This window comes from Asparagus officinalis, chromosome 6, assembly GCF_001876935.1.
Source record: "Asparagus officinalis chromosome 6, Aspof.V1, whole genome shotgun sequence".
Classification (NCBI taxonomy): domain Eukaryota; kingdom Viridiplantae; phylum Streptophyta; class Magnoliopsida; order Asparagales; family Asparagaceae; genus Asparagus; species Asparagus officinalis.
The window spans coordinates 51,466,857-51,481,663 of NC_033799.1; the positions used below are offsets into that span (position 1 = coordinate 51,466,857).

The 14,807-nt window shown below is 42.8% G+C and overlaps 1 protein-coding gene across 4 annotated transcripts in view; it reads right to left on the reverse strand.

Moving 5' to 3' along the window:
- The window catches only part of LOC109844938 (probable sulfate transporter 3.3), a 42,743-nt gene continuing 42,029 nt past the window's right edge, over positions 14,094-14,807 (reverse strand). For 3 of the 4 annotated variants that reach the window (XM_020414115.1, XM_020414114.1, XM_020414113.1), the window contains exons 11-12: positions 14,542-14,618; positions 14,094-14,457 (exon numbers count right to left, since the gene is read on the reverse strand). In XM_020414115.1, coding sequence (XP_020269704.1) covers positions 14,311-14,457; positions 14,542-14,618 — 224 coding nt within the window. In that variant the 3' untranslated portion in view covers positions 14,094-14,310. Of the gene's footprint in view, positions 14,458-14,541; positions 14,633-14,807 lie in introns of all 4 variants that reach the window. The other variant, XR_002248171.1, reaches the window with a different exon arrangement.

Consider the following 14,807-nt stretch of genomic DNA (forward strand, 5'->3'; position numbering starts at 1 on the left):
TTTTGGCAGTTTCGCATACTATATCACCTTTACCGGCGATCACTCAAGGAAGGTGAGGGTATACTTCATGAAGCACAAGTCAGAGGTGTTCGGGATCTTCATGAAGTGAAAAGCCATAGTGGAGAACAAGACAGATCTGAAGGTGAAGTTTCTGAGACCAGACAATGGTGGAGAATACGAGCTGGAGGAGTTCAAAAGGTTATGTGCTCTAAATAGGATTCGTTTGGAGAGGACTACTCTAGGGATATCGCAATAGAGCAGCATTGCAGAGAGGATGAACAGGACATTGACAGACATGCGAGGAGCATGTGTCTACATAAAGGTCTACCCAAGACATTTTGGGAGGACGCGGTGCATACGACAGCTTATCTGATTAATCATGGGCCATCAGTTCTATTGAATTTTGGGATTCTAGAAGAGGTTTGGAGTGGCAAGAAGGTTAATCTCTCACATTTGAAGGTCTTTGGTTGTATAGCATATGTTCATATCAGTGACCATGTCAGGGACAAGCTAGAAGCTAAGTCACAGAAATATACATTTATTGGATACAATATTAATGAGTTCGGGTATCGTCTATGGGATGAGAAGAATAAGAAAATCATCAGGAGCAGAGATGTGATATTCAATGAGGAGGTGATGTACACAGACAGGGATAATGCTAAAGATAGCCAAAGAAGTGGGAGCAACACTACGGATGCAGGTGGATCCAAGTAGATGGATTTGGAGGAACTTCCAGATGGGAGTGACAACGTTAGTTCTAACCGAAGAACAGAGGAGACTCCAGGTGCAGAGACTACTACCCAGGGCGTGGAGCTTAGGAGGTCATCCAAGGTACTAAACCGAATCCCAGATATCTCTCATCACTAGATTATTTATTTTTGACAGATAGCGGAGAACCAAAGTGCTATTAGGAGGCTATGCAAGTGAGTGAACTCAACAATGGGAGCATACGATGCAAGAAGAGATTGATTCTCTACACACTAATGAGACATGAGAGTTAGCTCAGCTACCTGCACAGAAGAAAGCCTTACATAACAAATGGGTCTATCGGGTTAAACAGGAGAGTGATGGAAGCAAGAGGTACAAGGTCATATTAGTCATGAAGGGGTTCCAACAGCGGAAAGGAGTGGATTATACAAAGATATTTTCTCCCGTTGTGAAGCTTAGAACCATTAGAGTGATGTTGAGCTTAGTAGCTGCAGAAGATCTCTACCTTGAGCAGTTGGATATGAAGATTATATTTCTTCATGGTGACTTAGATAAAGAAATCTATATGAAGCAACTTGTTGGCTTCATCGAGAAAGGAAAGGAAGAGATGGTGTGTAAGCTCAAGAAGAGCTTGTACGGATTAAAACAGGTTCTAAGACAGTGGTACAAAAAGTTCGACAACTTTATGCACAGTAATGGCTATGGAATATGCAATTCAGATCATTGTTGCTACTTTAAAAGGTTCGAGTCTAGCTATATCATGTTATTATTGTATGTTGATGACATGTTAGTTACAGGATCATGTTTAGAGGAGATAAACAATTTGAAGAAGCAATTGGTGAAGGAATTTTCTATGAAGGATCTAGGTGCAGCGAAGCAAATTCTTGGGATGTGAATTAGTAAAGATGAAGCTGAAGGGATGTTGAAGTTGATCAAGCTGAATGCATCGAGAAGGTACTTCAGAGGTTCAACATGGAGAATGCTAAGGTTGTTAGCACACCCCTTGGAAGCCAGTTCAAGTCAACTAAGGAGCAATCATCCAAGACAGATGCGGAGAAGGAGCACATGAGTAGGGTGTCACATTCATCAGCCATTGGTAGTCTTATGTACGTGATGGTTTGCACGAGACTGGATATCACACATGCAGTGGAAGTTGTGAGCATGTTTGTAAGCAATCTAGGGAAGCAACATTAGAAGGCCGTAAAGTGGATATTGTGTTACTTGAGAGGGACTACAGATATGCCATTGTGTTTCAGGAGGAAAGAGTTGGTATGCGGGGATACATAGATGCGAATTTCACCGGTGATTATGATACAAAGCGAAGTATCACGGGGTATGTTTATACCTTGGCGTTGACAGCAATGAGCTGGGTTTCATGTCTGCAGAAGATTGTAACATTGTCCATAACTGTGGCAGAGTATGTCACATTGACTAAAGCCAGCAATGAGATAATTTGGTTGACCAGGTGCCTCAAAGAGTTGGATCTAAAGCAAGGGAACATAGTTCTTTATTGTGATGGCTAGAGCGCTATACACATTGCTAAGAATCTAGTATATCATGCCAGAATGAAGTACATCGATGTACGTTACCACTTCATACGCTCGCTGATTGAGGATGAGAAGTTACAGCTAGAGAAGATTTTGGGGAGTCAAAATCCTACGAATATGTTGACGAAAGCAGTGACCATCGACAAACTAGAGTTGTACGCAACTTCAGTTGGCCTTCATGCATAGGAGTAGAAGGCGGAGTCACACCAGGAGGATCGACGGGATCGCCAAAATGATGATGATTAAAGAATGGATTTATCCGGGGAGGAGAAGATGCTTGCGAAGATGATAGGAATTTAGGAGAACTCGTTGATGTCAGTTTGATCTCCAAATGGGAGATTGATAGTCTCGAGAGTGTAGACCAAACCTGGAATCAAATCAATGAAGAAAAAAACTAGAAAAACCCAGTTCGGTTGACCAACAGAGGAGATCCGGTCGACCGTGACGCTTGTAGGAAACAAGCGTGAGAAGCTCGCTCTGGTCGGTCGACCGACAGCGATGGTCCGGTCGACCGAAAACCCTGTAGAAATCTAAGCCCTAAATCAAGCTCGGGTCAGTCGACCGATACGAGGACTCCGGTTGACCGAAAATGTGCACGAGCAGACCCGATAAAATTGACACTTTGGTCGATCGACCGAAGCCATTGATCCGTGTTTTCGTCGAAAGTTGCCTTCATTATCGATTTCATTATAACTTTAATTGTTTATAATGAATTCAAATAACGATAATAAAATTACAACCCTCTTGAAAATAAACACAAGAATCGTTTATCGGCTCTTGCTTGTGTGGGTTCTTGGCTGGTGACGGGAACGTTGATATCCGTGGACTACCAAACGAATAGATCAGATGTGGAGCTTCGTTGATTCGTGAAGGAATCAAGAAGCCGAAGCAATTATCTCGGTAACAGCGAGATAATCACTCTTCTTGAGATCATCACAGCGGGGTAATCTCAAGGAAAGAATACGAGAACTGCAGATCTGACAAACTTCTCTTCTTCGTGCTGACGAACTCGCTCCGAACTTCTCCTCTCTTCTGAAATTCATGCTTCTTTAGTCTTCAGATCGGCAGGGCTTCGCCAATGCTCGAGAATTCCGGATCTTAAAAAATAAAGGCCCTGAGGCTGTATTTATAGGCTTCGGGACCCCTGTTTTCAGATAAGAATAGTCAATTCCCTCTTATCCTTAGTTGTAACCACTTAACCACATTCTTGGATGATATCAGATCAGTTGAAACAAATCTTGGCGGTCAACGATTGAAAAACAGCTTTAAACTACTAAAATCAGCTTTTTCTGGTTGCAGACACACGTGGGTGTCTCGACTTGGCCGAGACACTATTGGGTGTCTCGGCCGGGTGTCTCGGCCAAGCCGAGACACCATTGGGTGTCTCGGCCAAGCTGAGACACCTTTGGGTACACCTATGGGTGTCTTGGTTTGGCTCAGGGCTTAGTTTCGTGCATTTCGTCTGTTTTCGTCGTATCTTTGTCGTTCGAACTAGGAATTTCGTGGTTCAAGATGCGTTGGAAAGTCGATGAGGAGATCTACGAGCTTCCATAATTGAATCACATGTGGAGTAAATGGGACAAGAGGAGCATTTCTTCTTTCGTAAGTGACGCGGAGCTCCCGATCAGTTCATGTTTCCGTTATTCTGAAGTTCCATCATTTCGCATGGTACGTCGACTCACTTCATGTGTTTATTATCGTCAAATGAGCTTCTGTGACTCGAATAGCAACATTCATCATCTTCTCTTTGTCTCGAGCCGTGTGTGGAGGCCTATAGATAATTTTTAACGCCTACAGATACCCCCTCCAAAGTGTTTCAGTCTCGTTTCTTTTATAGATGAGCCTGAAATACTTTGGATATGATCGGTCCAACCTTCAGTCGGTGTAAAAGGACCCGTAGTTAGCTTTGATTCTTGACTTCTCGATTTTCAATCTATTCGATATTTTTTCGAATAGCTGAAGTTCTCCCGGCGTTGCGTTTATCATCTGCCGTCGTCGAAGTCTTAAATCAAAACTGGTGAGTTAATTTTGGCTCGTGTTGTCGAGTTGACTTTGAACTGATCATCTCCATCACAATATATTGACTTGCGTTGACTTTCATCGTAACACGTTGACTGACGTTGACCTAGGGTTACACGTTGACCAGCGTTAACCTAGGGTTTCAGATCGCCCGGCGTTAACTTTTCATTACAACGCATTGACTGGCGTTGACCTAGGGTTACGTATTAACCAGCGTTAACCTAGGGTTTTGGATCACCCGGTGTTGACTTTTTCATCACAACGTGTTGACGGGCGTTGACCTAGGATTACGCGTTGATCGGTGTTGACCTAGGGTTTCGAATCGCCCGACGTTGACTTTTTCATCGCAACGCGTTGACTGGCGTTGACCTAGGGTTACGCGTTGACCGGTGTTAACCTAGGATTTCGTATTGACCGGTGTTAACTTAGGGTTTTAGATCGCCCAGTGTTGATTTTTTTTATCGTAACGCGTTGACTGGCATTGACCTAGGGTTACGCGTTGACCGGCGTTAACCTAGGGTTTTGGATCACCCGGTGTTAACTTTTCATCACAACGCATTGACTAGCGTTGACCTAGGGTTACGTATTGACCGGCGTTAATCTAGGGTTTTGTATCGTCCGACGTTGACTTTTTCATCGCAACGCGTTGACTGTCGTTAGCCTAGGGTTACGCATTGACCGACGTTAACCTAGGATTTTGGATCGCTCGGCATTGACTTTTTAATCACAACATGTTGACTGGCGTTAACCTAGGGTTACGCGTTGACCGACGTTAACCTAGGGTTTTGGATCCCCCGGCATTGACTTTTCATCACAACGCATTAACTAGCCTTGACCTAAGGTTACGCGTTGACCGGTGTTAACCTAGGGTTGTGGATCGTCCGGGGTTAACTTTTCATCGCAACGCGTTGACTGGCATTGACCTAGGGTTACTCGTTGACTGACGTTAACCTAGGGTTTTGGATCACCCGGTGTTGACTTTTTCATCGTAACGTGTTGACTAGCATTGACCTAGGGTTACGTGTTGACCGTCGTTAACCTAGGGTTTTGGATCGCCCGTCGTTGACTTTTTCATCGCAACGCGTTAACTGACGTTGACCTAGGGTTACATGTTGACCGGCGTTAACCTAGGGTTTTGGATCGCCCGGTGTTGACTTTTTCATCGCAACGTGTTGACTGGCATTGACCTAGGGTTACGTGTTGACCGGCGTTAACCTAGGGTTTTGGACCGTCCGGCGTTGACTTTTTTATTGCAACATGTTGACTGGTGTTGACCTAGGGTTACTCGTTGACCTAGGGTTTTGGATCGCCCGACGTTGACTTTTTTATCACAACGCGTTGACTAGCATTGACCTAGGGTTACGTGTTGACCGGCGTTAACCTAGGGTTTCGGATCGCCTGGCGTTGTTTTGTGGTGATTTTTATCATAATAACCAATCACCGGTGAAATTAGGCAAAATAGGATCGTAAAAAACACCTGGGGGCTCAACCTGGGCCAAGACACCCGGGGGTGTCTTGCCCTTGGCCGAGACACCTCTAGGTGTCTCGGCCCATTGGCCGAGACACTCCCCTTCTCTCTTTTTTTGTTGTTTTGTTATTTACTTGTGTAACCAAAGCCCATTATTTCTTTTCTTCAAGAACTCTTAACCCATTAAAATTCTTGCCTTTAAAACCCCTCCATCCTTCAAAAGAAATTCGAATTTTTATTCTTCTTATTGGTCGAAATTTGTCTCCTCTCAAAGCTAGTGTTTTTTTTTTTTGCATCCTCAAGCTCAAGACTTGGACTTTTGAGTTGGGTTTTTAAGCTTCTTCGTTTGGGTAAGCTTCTCTTCAAGAGCCCTCTTTTTATTCTTGTAATGAGGGTATGTAATGCAAAGATTAAATCTTGATGATGGGTTTTGAAAGTGGCCGAATTTTTTAGGGGGTTTATGCAAGAACAATCCTAAATTTTTGGAGGACTTTTGTGTAAAATAGGGCTGAAATTTTGAGGGGCTTTTATGCCTAAGTGGACTAAAATTTTGAGACTTGGATTGTATACCTATTTGGCCACAACTTTGAGGGGGTGTTTCATGCAAAAAGACCACCAATTGTTGATGGGTTTATTTGCAAAAAATGGTCAAAATTAGTTGGGGGCTTTTTTGCAAAGTGGCTAAATTTTTAGGGCTGAAATTTGTAGAGTTTGAACTACATACCCATGACCAAAAGTTTGAGAGGTGTATGTGCAAATTGGACCAAAATTTGTAGCGGGTCTATTTGCAAAATTGGTCGAAATTGTGAGATATTGAGGACGATGGTTTTCCTTCCTCGATCATGGCCAAATTCAAATGTGTTTGTGGCTAAATTTTGAACTTGAATATGAGGGGTATTTTGGGTATTTCACCCAAAAGTTAATCATGAAGGTTTTAAATGCAATTTGAACCCATTGTTTGCATGCATAAAACTCATAGGTTTAATTAGACTTCAACTATAAAATCCTATTCTGTTTATAGGACTTTAGTTAAAGTTCATAATTTTCCTTTTAATTTTCGGGTACTTGGATTTATGATTGTACCTGATCCGTTGATTTTCGTTGTAGGTTAACCATGTCTCCGCGCTGACTGTGATTCCATAGGAGTCGCTCCTCTTCTCAGCATAGCGAGAGGGAGGCTCCCGTAGCGTCCTCTTACGGGGAGGGGGGGGGGGGGGAGCTTTTATGCTTTCTGTATCCTCGTTTGACCCCCTCTACGGATCATTCGGGAAAAACCGACGTCCTCCTTCACGGGGATTGAGGTTTCAAGATGATTTGTGGTTCTATCATGCCTTCGTTTGGCCCCTTCACGAGTTATTCGGGAAGAACCGACGTCCTCCTTTGTATTGTTGTCATCTGAGGGTCCACCCCCCCAGTATTGTTATTAACGGGAGGGGTTTCCATATTGGCGTTCTCGTCCGCTTCCCGATCACTATCAACCTGATTAGGATTATTACGACGGCTAGACTCTCCCTGTTGGTTCGTTAGCGCTGCAATTTGTTGGTTGTGCATATCTCTCATTTGCTACATAGCCATCTCCATTTCAAATTTAAAATTATCTTTCTGCTTGGGTAAAGCGTCCTCAAGAATCTTAGCTATTTGCTCGTCGCTAATCATGAACGATTCGTAAGATTATCCTGCACTGGACTCCGTATCATCAGAAACCAACGCCGAGCAAGCATCTGACGTTTCGTAATCCGAGGATCGTGACCTTCTGGGTCTAGGTCTAACAGTTCCAGATCGTAGCCAAGTCATGCGCTGAGATACTTCTACAAAAGGTTCAGGACTGAAGCGTCGCACAGATTTGCCTTTGTTGGCCATGTTGATAGTAACTCGCGAGAGCTCGTTGCTTGTGACGCTTGACCTTCTTCTACGGAAACGCATCAGCTTAGTCTCGAACGTTCCGGTGGATATTCTTTCAAACACCGAAACCCTTTGTGGGGCCTTAGGCTAGCAGCATTCTGACAACACCATCTTGATTATCTTGGCACACGGACAATGCGAGTCCGTGTCTCGAGTATTTATTTTTCGGAACTTATTCGTACCCCTAGTCCGATAGTACAACCGTCAGTCTGATGACCGGAGCAACCCATCGTGTGTTAGCACGACTTCCCAGGTATAACGTCGTCATCGGACGAAAATGTTTTCCTATGGGGATACGACGCTTCATTGGCATCTCCAAGAGTCACTCGATCAGATTTACGCCTTTATGAATGTGAAACTCTAACGGGCTCTTGAACTTCGACTCGTAATCCGATGCGGTCGGTAATAGGGGCTTTTCCATTGTTATTATTAGGGGGATTAGTACGACCCCTAGTCTAAATGGTCATTTGGGAGCGCTTTAACGGTCCCAAACGCTCCTTAACAGGTGCTTTACCTCGATCTTCGGGGAGAGGACCAAGGCGGTCTTTCAGAAGAACTCTGAATTTGGTGAGATCCACGCTATCATATGACTCCGTCGGAGGTACGAGGACAGGGGAAACGGGATCTGAAGTTGACGAAGGCCGAATGGTAACTTCATCCACTTTTGCCTTAGGCGCTGACTTCGCCTTCGGCCTCCACACTTGTTTATTTTTGGGCGATTTTTTAATCGCCTCTTCCTTCTGCATTTCTTGCGCTTTTCGCACAAGAACACGGGCATGCGCAAGTAATGCGCGACGCTTCTGGATTCGCTCCTCAAGGGTAGAGCGGGTCCTTTTGACACAGACTCATTCATTCTTCTCTGCTTTGGAGGAGGGGTTGTTTGCTCACCGTTGTTGTTCTTAGCGCTGCCTAGATTTCAGATCCACATCAAAGCAAATCTCGTCCATTGGCTTCAAAGCCTTGGCTAGTTGACGTGCAAGGCGTTGACATCGTCTTTGGCATGCTTTCTTCGACAGAGTTGGCACGTCTTCACCAGTTAAGCTTTTGCTGGAAGGGAGGCACATATCTACAGCTTGGACCTCGTTGGACGCTGGAGGGGCGTCGCGAGGTGTAAGTGCAGTGGCGACGAGAGGATCTTGGATCTTCGAGCCTGAAGTCCAGCGGGTTTTCCCAGAAGAGGAGGCCTTCCTGTGCTTGGGAAGAGAGGCGGATCTGGAGGAGGAGGAAGAGAGATACTCCTCAAACTTCTGCTGATCGAATTCGTATTTGACCTCTTCGTTCACTGGGATCTTGATCGCCGGTTGCGTCACGACAGCCTCGGCAGAGAGGCTGTTGGCTCCCACTGTGATCGCCAGCTTATTTTCGTCGAAAGTCGTCTTCATTATCGATTTTATTATAACTTTAATCATTTACAACGAATTCAAATAACAAAAATAAAAATTACAACCCTCTTGAAAATAAACACAAGAATCGTTTATAAATAACAAAAATAAAAATTACAACCCTCTTGAAAATAAACACAAGAATCGTTTATCGGCTCTTGCTTGTGTGGGTTCTTGGCCGGTGACGGAGACGTTAATATCCATGGACTACCAAGCGACCAGATCAGATCTGGAGCTTCGTTGATTCGCGAAGGAGTCAAGAAGCCGAAGCAATTATCTCGGTAACAGCGAGATAACCACTCTTCTCGAGATCACCGCAACGGGGTAATCTCAAGGGAAGAACACGGGAACTGCAGATCTGACGAACTCCTCTTCTTCGTGCTGACGAACTCGCTGTGATCTCCTCTCTTCTGAAATTCGTGCTCCTTCAGTCTTTAGTTCGGCAGGGCTTTGCCAACGCTCGAGAATTCCAGATCTAAAAAAACTAAGGCCCTGAGGCTGTATTTATAGGCTTCGGGACCCCTGTTTTCAGATAAGAATGACCGATTCCCTCTTATCCTCATTTGTAACCACTTAATCACATTCTTGGATGATATCAGATCAGTTAAAACAAATCCAGGTGGTTAACGATCGAAAAACAGTTTTAAACTGCCAAAATTAGCTTTTTCGAGTTGCAGACACCCGTGGGTGTCTCTGTTGGCCTTCTTGTTTTGATGATGATTTACAAATAATTTACTACTAATGTTGTTTGTCTAGTGTTTGTACATTCATATGTATTGTAGACAAACAACGTTGTTGGAGGATGGATAGAATAGAGCTTCAACGATCATATCCAAAGGAGGTTGGCAGAATGTCAGTGAAGCTTATGCAATTCAAGTTAAAGATAGAGTTCAAGCTTCATCCGCAAATATATCAAGTCAAGCCTATTGAAGATCAAGATCAAGCTTTGGTATATTTAGTTTAGCTTTTATATTATGTATGTTAGATACTCTAAGCTCAATATCATATACACACACGTATTTGGTTTCTAAGCTCAAATATTATATTCTCAGTTTATAGACTTAACAATCATCATATACATATTTTATCAAGTCTATATAATCATTGTGCAAAGTTTCAAAACATTGTTTATGTCAAAACATCAAACTTCATGTATATCACTTTTTTCATGTTTTGAACACTTTTGCAAAATAATGAGATTTCATAATTGGGAAATGCAAATTGGAAAATTCTTTTTGTAACATGTTCAAAATATCATTTTCAAACATTTCTCAAAGTTTCATCAAGTTTGGAATTGATTTGTTATGTTTAAAGGAATTTACAAATTCACGTTTTCGTTCGTGCACATGTTCGTGCATGTTTTACAAAACTGATGAGTTTTCGCAAATGAGAAGTGATATTTGAAAAAATCTTTCTCTGACATGTTTATCTACATGTTTAGAAAGTTTTCTCCAGTTTTTACTATTTTTGGAGTTGATTTACTGTGCCAATTGATTTTACAAAATCGTATATGTTAACAGTTTTTCAGAAACTGTAAATTTGTATTCAAATATTTATTTCTCTCAACTGGGAAACGATTTTTCAGAAATTCTTTCTCTGACATATTATTCTACATGTCTAGAACATTCCCACAAAATTTCATAATTTTTGGAGTTCATTTACTATTTTAAATTGATTTTACAAAACAGCTACACACTGCTACAGTACTCCGGTCGACCGGAAATGTCTTTGGAGGTTGGTTACTGTAGCTAACGGCTATATTTTCCAGATTTATATATATCCGTTATTTTTGTCTTTTTGCTTGGTTTTCTTGGGTTTTTGGGCTTGTTTCATGAGCCTATATATACCCCATGCCCTCATACCTCTAAGGTAACTCAAGAAAATATTTTAAAATAGTTTAACAAGGGTTTAAACTTGTTTAAGGTTTTGTTTAAGTTTGGTTTAAAAAGCTTTTAAGCAAATTGAGAGTTTGTTTTGAGGAATCAATTTCACAAGAGCTTGAGGAGATCATCTATTGGTGTTTGAGCATCCAACTCTTCTCCTTCCACTCTTGATCTATTGAGAAGTTTTCTAAACTCAATCTAGCTTTATATTTCATATTGTTTGATTATCATTTTATTAAGCTAGTATTCATATTGAGTTTAGTTGATTTTATTTTCTCTATGTTTATACACACAACCATTTGAGCTTATTGTATTTACATTCATAGTATAATTGGGTTGTGGGATTGTGTAACTTAGAGAGTGAGCTTATAATTCGTTCTCATTCATTGTAGAGAACAAACACTTTGTATTGAGCCTAATTGTGAGGATTCACTTGTAATACACTTGTACACCGAGAGAAGTGTGTGGTGAGAGACGGGGTCGAATCCAAGAGGAGTGGCGTCGGTTGACGTGCCTAGGGAGAGGTTGTAACCGAGCACTTGAGGAGGAGGACACGGGCTAGGACCAACACTTAGTGTGTGAGGTGTGATTACATAGTGATTGTATTGTGAGGTGTAAACGTTGTTCGGGTGAACGTAGAAAACCCGGTTGTGATAGTGGAGATCTCCTCGAGGTGAGGAGCGGAGACGTAGGTCGTGGGGACCGAACTCCGTGATCATAATTGGTTGTTTGTGATTGTATTGGCGCACTTACTTTTATGTTCATATCTTATATCGCCTTTGTATATTGCTTGTTGATTATATTGCCCACTATCTAGTTTAGATTGTTTACCCTTGAGTTTATATATCCTTGCACATACATTGTCTATATCTCTTTGTTAGGATATATCTTGTTGTCCATATTGCTTATTATAGGCTGTCTAAAAATCACAATAGATAGCTTATCCTCCGTCAAACACCGATGATGGAAGTTACAATCTGACGACTTCCAGAAGGCTACAATTTGAAGACTTTCACGTAGATCGCTGAAGGTTACAATCTGACGACCTTCACGACAACCGATGAGAACTCTAGTTCAACAGCATTCGCGGAACTCATCACCGTGCTTTAAGACCAAAACGCGGAGGTCCTCCCTGTGTATCAACACCAAAACGCGGAGGTCCTCCCCGTGTGTCAACAGTAAAACGTGAGGGTCGAACCCGCGTTACAACACCAAAATGCGGAGGTCCTCCCCGTGTGTTAACAGTAAAACGCAAGGGTCGAACCCGCGTTACAACACCAAAACGCGGAGGTCCTCCCCGTGTGTCAACAGTAAAACGCGAGGGTCAAACCCGCATTACAACATTAAAACGCTGGAGTCGGACCCGCGTTACAAAACCAAAACGCTGGAGTCGGACCCGCGTTACAACATTAAAACGCTAGGGTCGGACCCGCGTTTTTCAACACCCAGCGAGTACCCAACTCCGCGTCTCAATTCTAAAACACGGAGTTAGCGGAGTTAGGATCCTGAACGCCCATGTGGGCGTTTGACTCGTTCAAACACGAGCTGAACGGTTGCAGGAACCGTTTTCCCTCCACGATTTGAGGAACGGTTGCAGGAACCGTTTTCCCTCCACGATTTGAGGGATTTCCGCCCCACTATGGAGAGAATTAAGAGGGCAATTACACCCCTTAATCCCTTATAAAAGCGAGCAAACTCAACTGAGTTAAGGGGCTGGCTTTTTGGAACGAAAGAGGGGGCTGGGTTGATCGGAGAGACTGGCATTTTTCGGATCTGGGAATTGGCAGCAACAGGAGAGATCCTTGGGCGAGCTTTTGAGGGGATCGGCATCATCCTCCAACGAAGATTATCTTCAACTTCGACAACAGAGAGCTTTGATCCTTGGCTTATCAACCGAACTTTCGGTTCAAATCAACTCTTTTTCAAGAGTTCAAACTCGATCAGAGTTATCAACTCATCAAAAGTTTTAAACTTGCCACGTAAGTTCTCCACAACGTCAAATCGTGAGGAGAAGACATCGTTCCAGTGAATCTAGACATCGGATCGTCAATGGAGAGCAAACTCGACGCGAGCATTCGAGGGAGGCACTCCATCGCTACCGTGAAGAACCCAGTTTTAAACAAAGAGGAAGAACCAATTTCGTTCTCCTCTCTTTTGTAATCGAATTGTAACCGAGATTAAAAGAATCAAAGTCAAATTTCTTTTCTTCTCTTTATTGCAATTTTCCCTAAAACAAAAGATGGCGACTCCGCTGGGGACAATCTTCTCTGACGAAGAAGTGGTGGTGCAATCCGATGTTCATCTCACTGGAACAACCGTCGAAACTCTCGTGGTAGAGTTTGATCAAGCCAAGTGCCGAGACACCATTAGGTGTCTCGGCCAAGCCGAGACACCTATGGGTGTCTTGGTTTGGCTCAGGGCTTAGTTTCGGGCATTCCGTCTGTTTTCATCGTATCTTTACCGTCTGAACTCGAAATTACGTGATTCAAGATGCATTGGAAAGCCGATGAGGAGATCTACGAGCTTTCATGATTGAATCACATGTAAAGTAAATGGGACACGAGGGGCGTTTCGTCTTTCGTATGTGACGCGAAGCTCCCGATCGGTTCATGTTTCCGTTATTCCGAAGTTCCGTCGTTTCGCATGGTCCGTCGACTCACTTCATGCGTTTGTCATCGTCAAATGAGCTTCTGTGACTCGAATAGCGACGTTCATCGTCTTCTCTCTGTCTCGAGTCGCGTGCGGGGACCTATAGGCAATTTTTGACGCCTACAATCCGGTCGACCGATGTCGGGATTTTCAGTTTCCTGATTCGTTTGTGATTCTGTTTTGGGCTGGGATCCTATATATACCTAAACATTTTTAGGGTTTAAAGAACACGTGAAAAAGAGGGTTTTGAGAAGATTCTTTCAGAGAGATCTGGGAGAGATAAAAACCTATTTGTGGGCATTGTAATCTTCTTCAATTAATCAAAAGAATTGTGTGGTGTGGCTCCCAAGGACGTAGGAACGTTGCCGAACCTCGTTAAATCTGCTGTGTTCTTTCTTGTTTATCTTTCCTGCAATTTTTCTTTTATTTGCGGTGATTTTCCTACTTGCTAAACTCTTAGCACAATGTACGGAAGGGCACGGGTTCGATTGATTGATTGTTTCGAATCCCCAACATGTAATGTAGACCTCCGAATGTTTTCTTCCTTCTCAATTTCTTGGGTTAACTCCCTTTTCAGGCTATTGAAGCCAGCTTCGATATCTTTTGTACAATTTTGCACATTTTTCTTCTCTTCAAAATAGAAATATATGCTAGCTGAGGCCATTGAAGATGTACATTTTGATCAATGTTAATTTTATTCTACCTTCTAAATTTGGGAGAGACAGAAGCAACGCTTATGGGCATAGTAAAAATTAAGCGCATTCCTTAACCACAGAGGAAAGCAAAAGAATAGCCTCCCCAATGGTCAGAAAAAGACATTCGGGTTTGATGAATTTGTCTGCTTCGTTCGCTCGCTCTAGTTTCTCCATCACATCTTCCACAGGGTTTACAAATACGACCTGAAATCCAAACCAAATAAGAAAACTATACATGTTCATACATTTGATAGGGAAAAAAATATATAACAGAAATTTATTTCGTACGTCCAGGCCTCTTTTCTCCATTGACTTCTTCAAGTCCATTAGGAATGCAATCCCGCTTGTATCTACAGCATTCACAACTGAAAGGAGCCACCTAGTGCATCAGTTTTGTACACATTACATAATACTTGTGAAAAAGAGGTTGAAATCAAACAGAGAAGGGAAACATAATTAAATCGATAGCAGGAGAGCCCCAGGCCTGCATGAACACACAATTACACTGGAACAAGCGTATTTACGCAGTGGCGGAGCTAAATTTTGTCCAAACA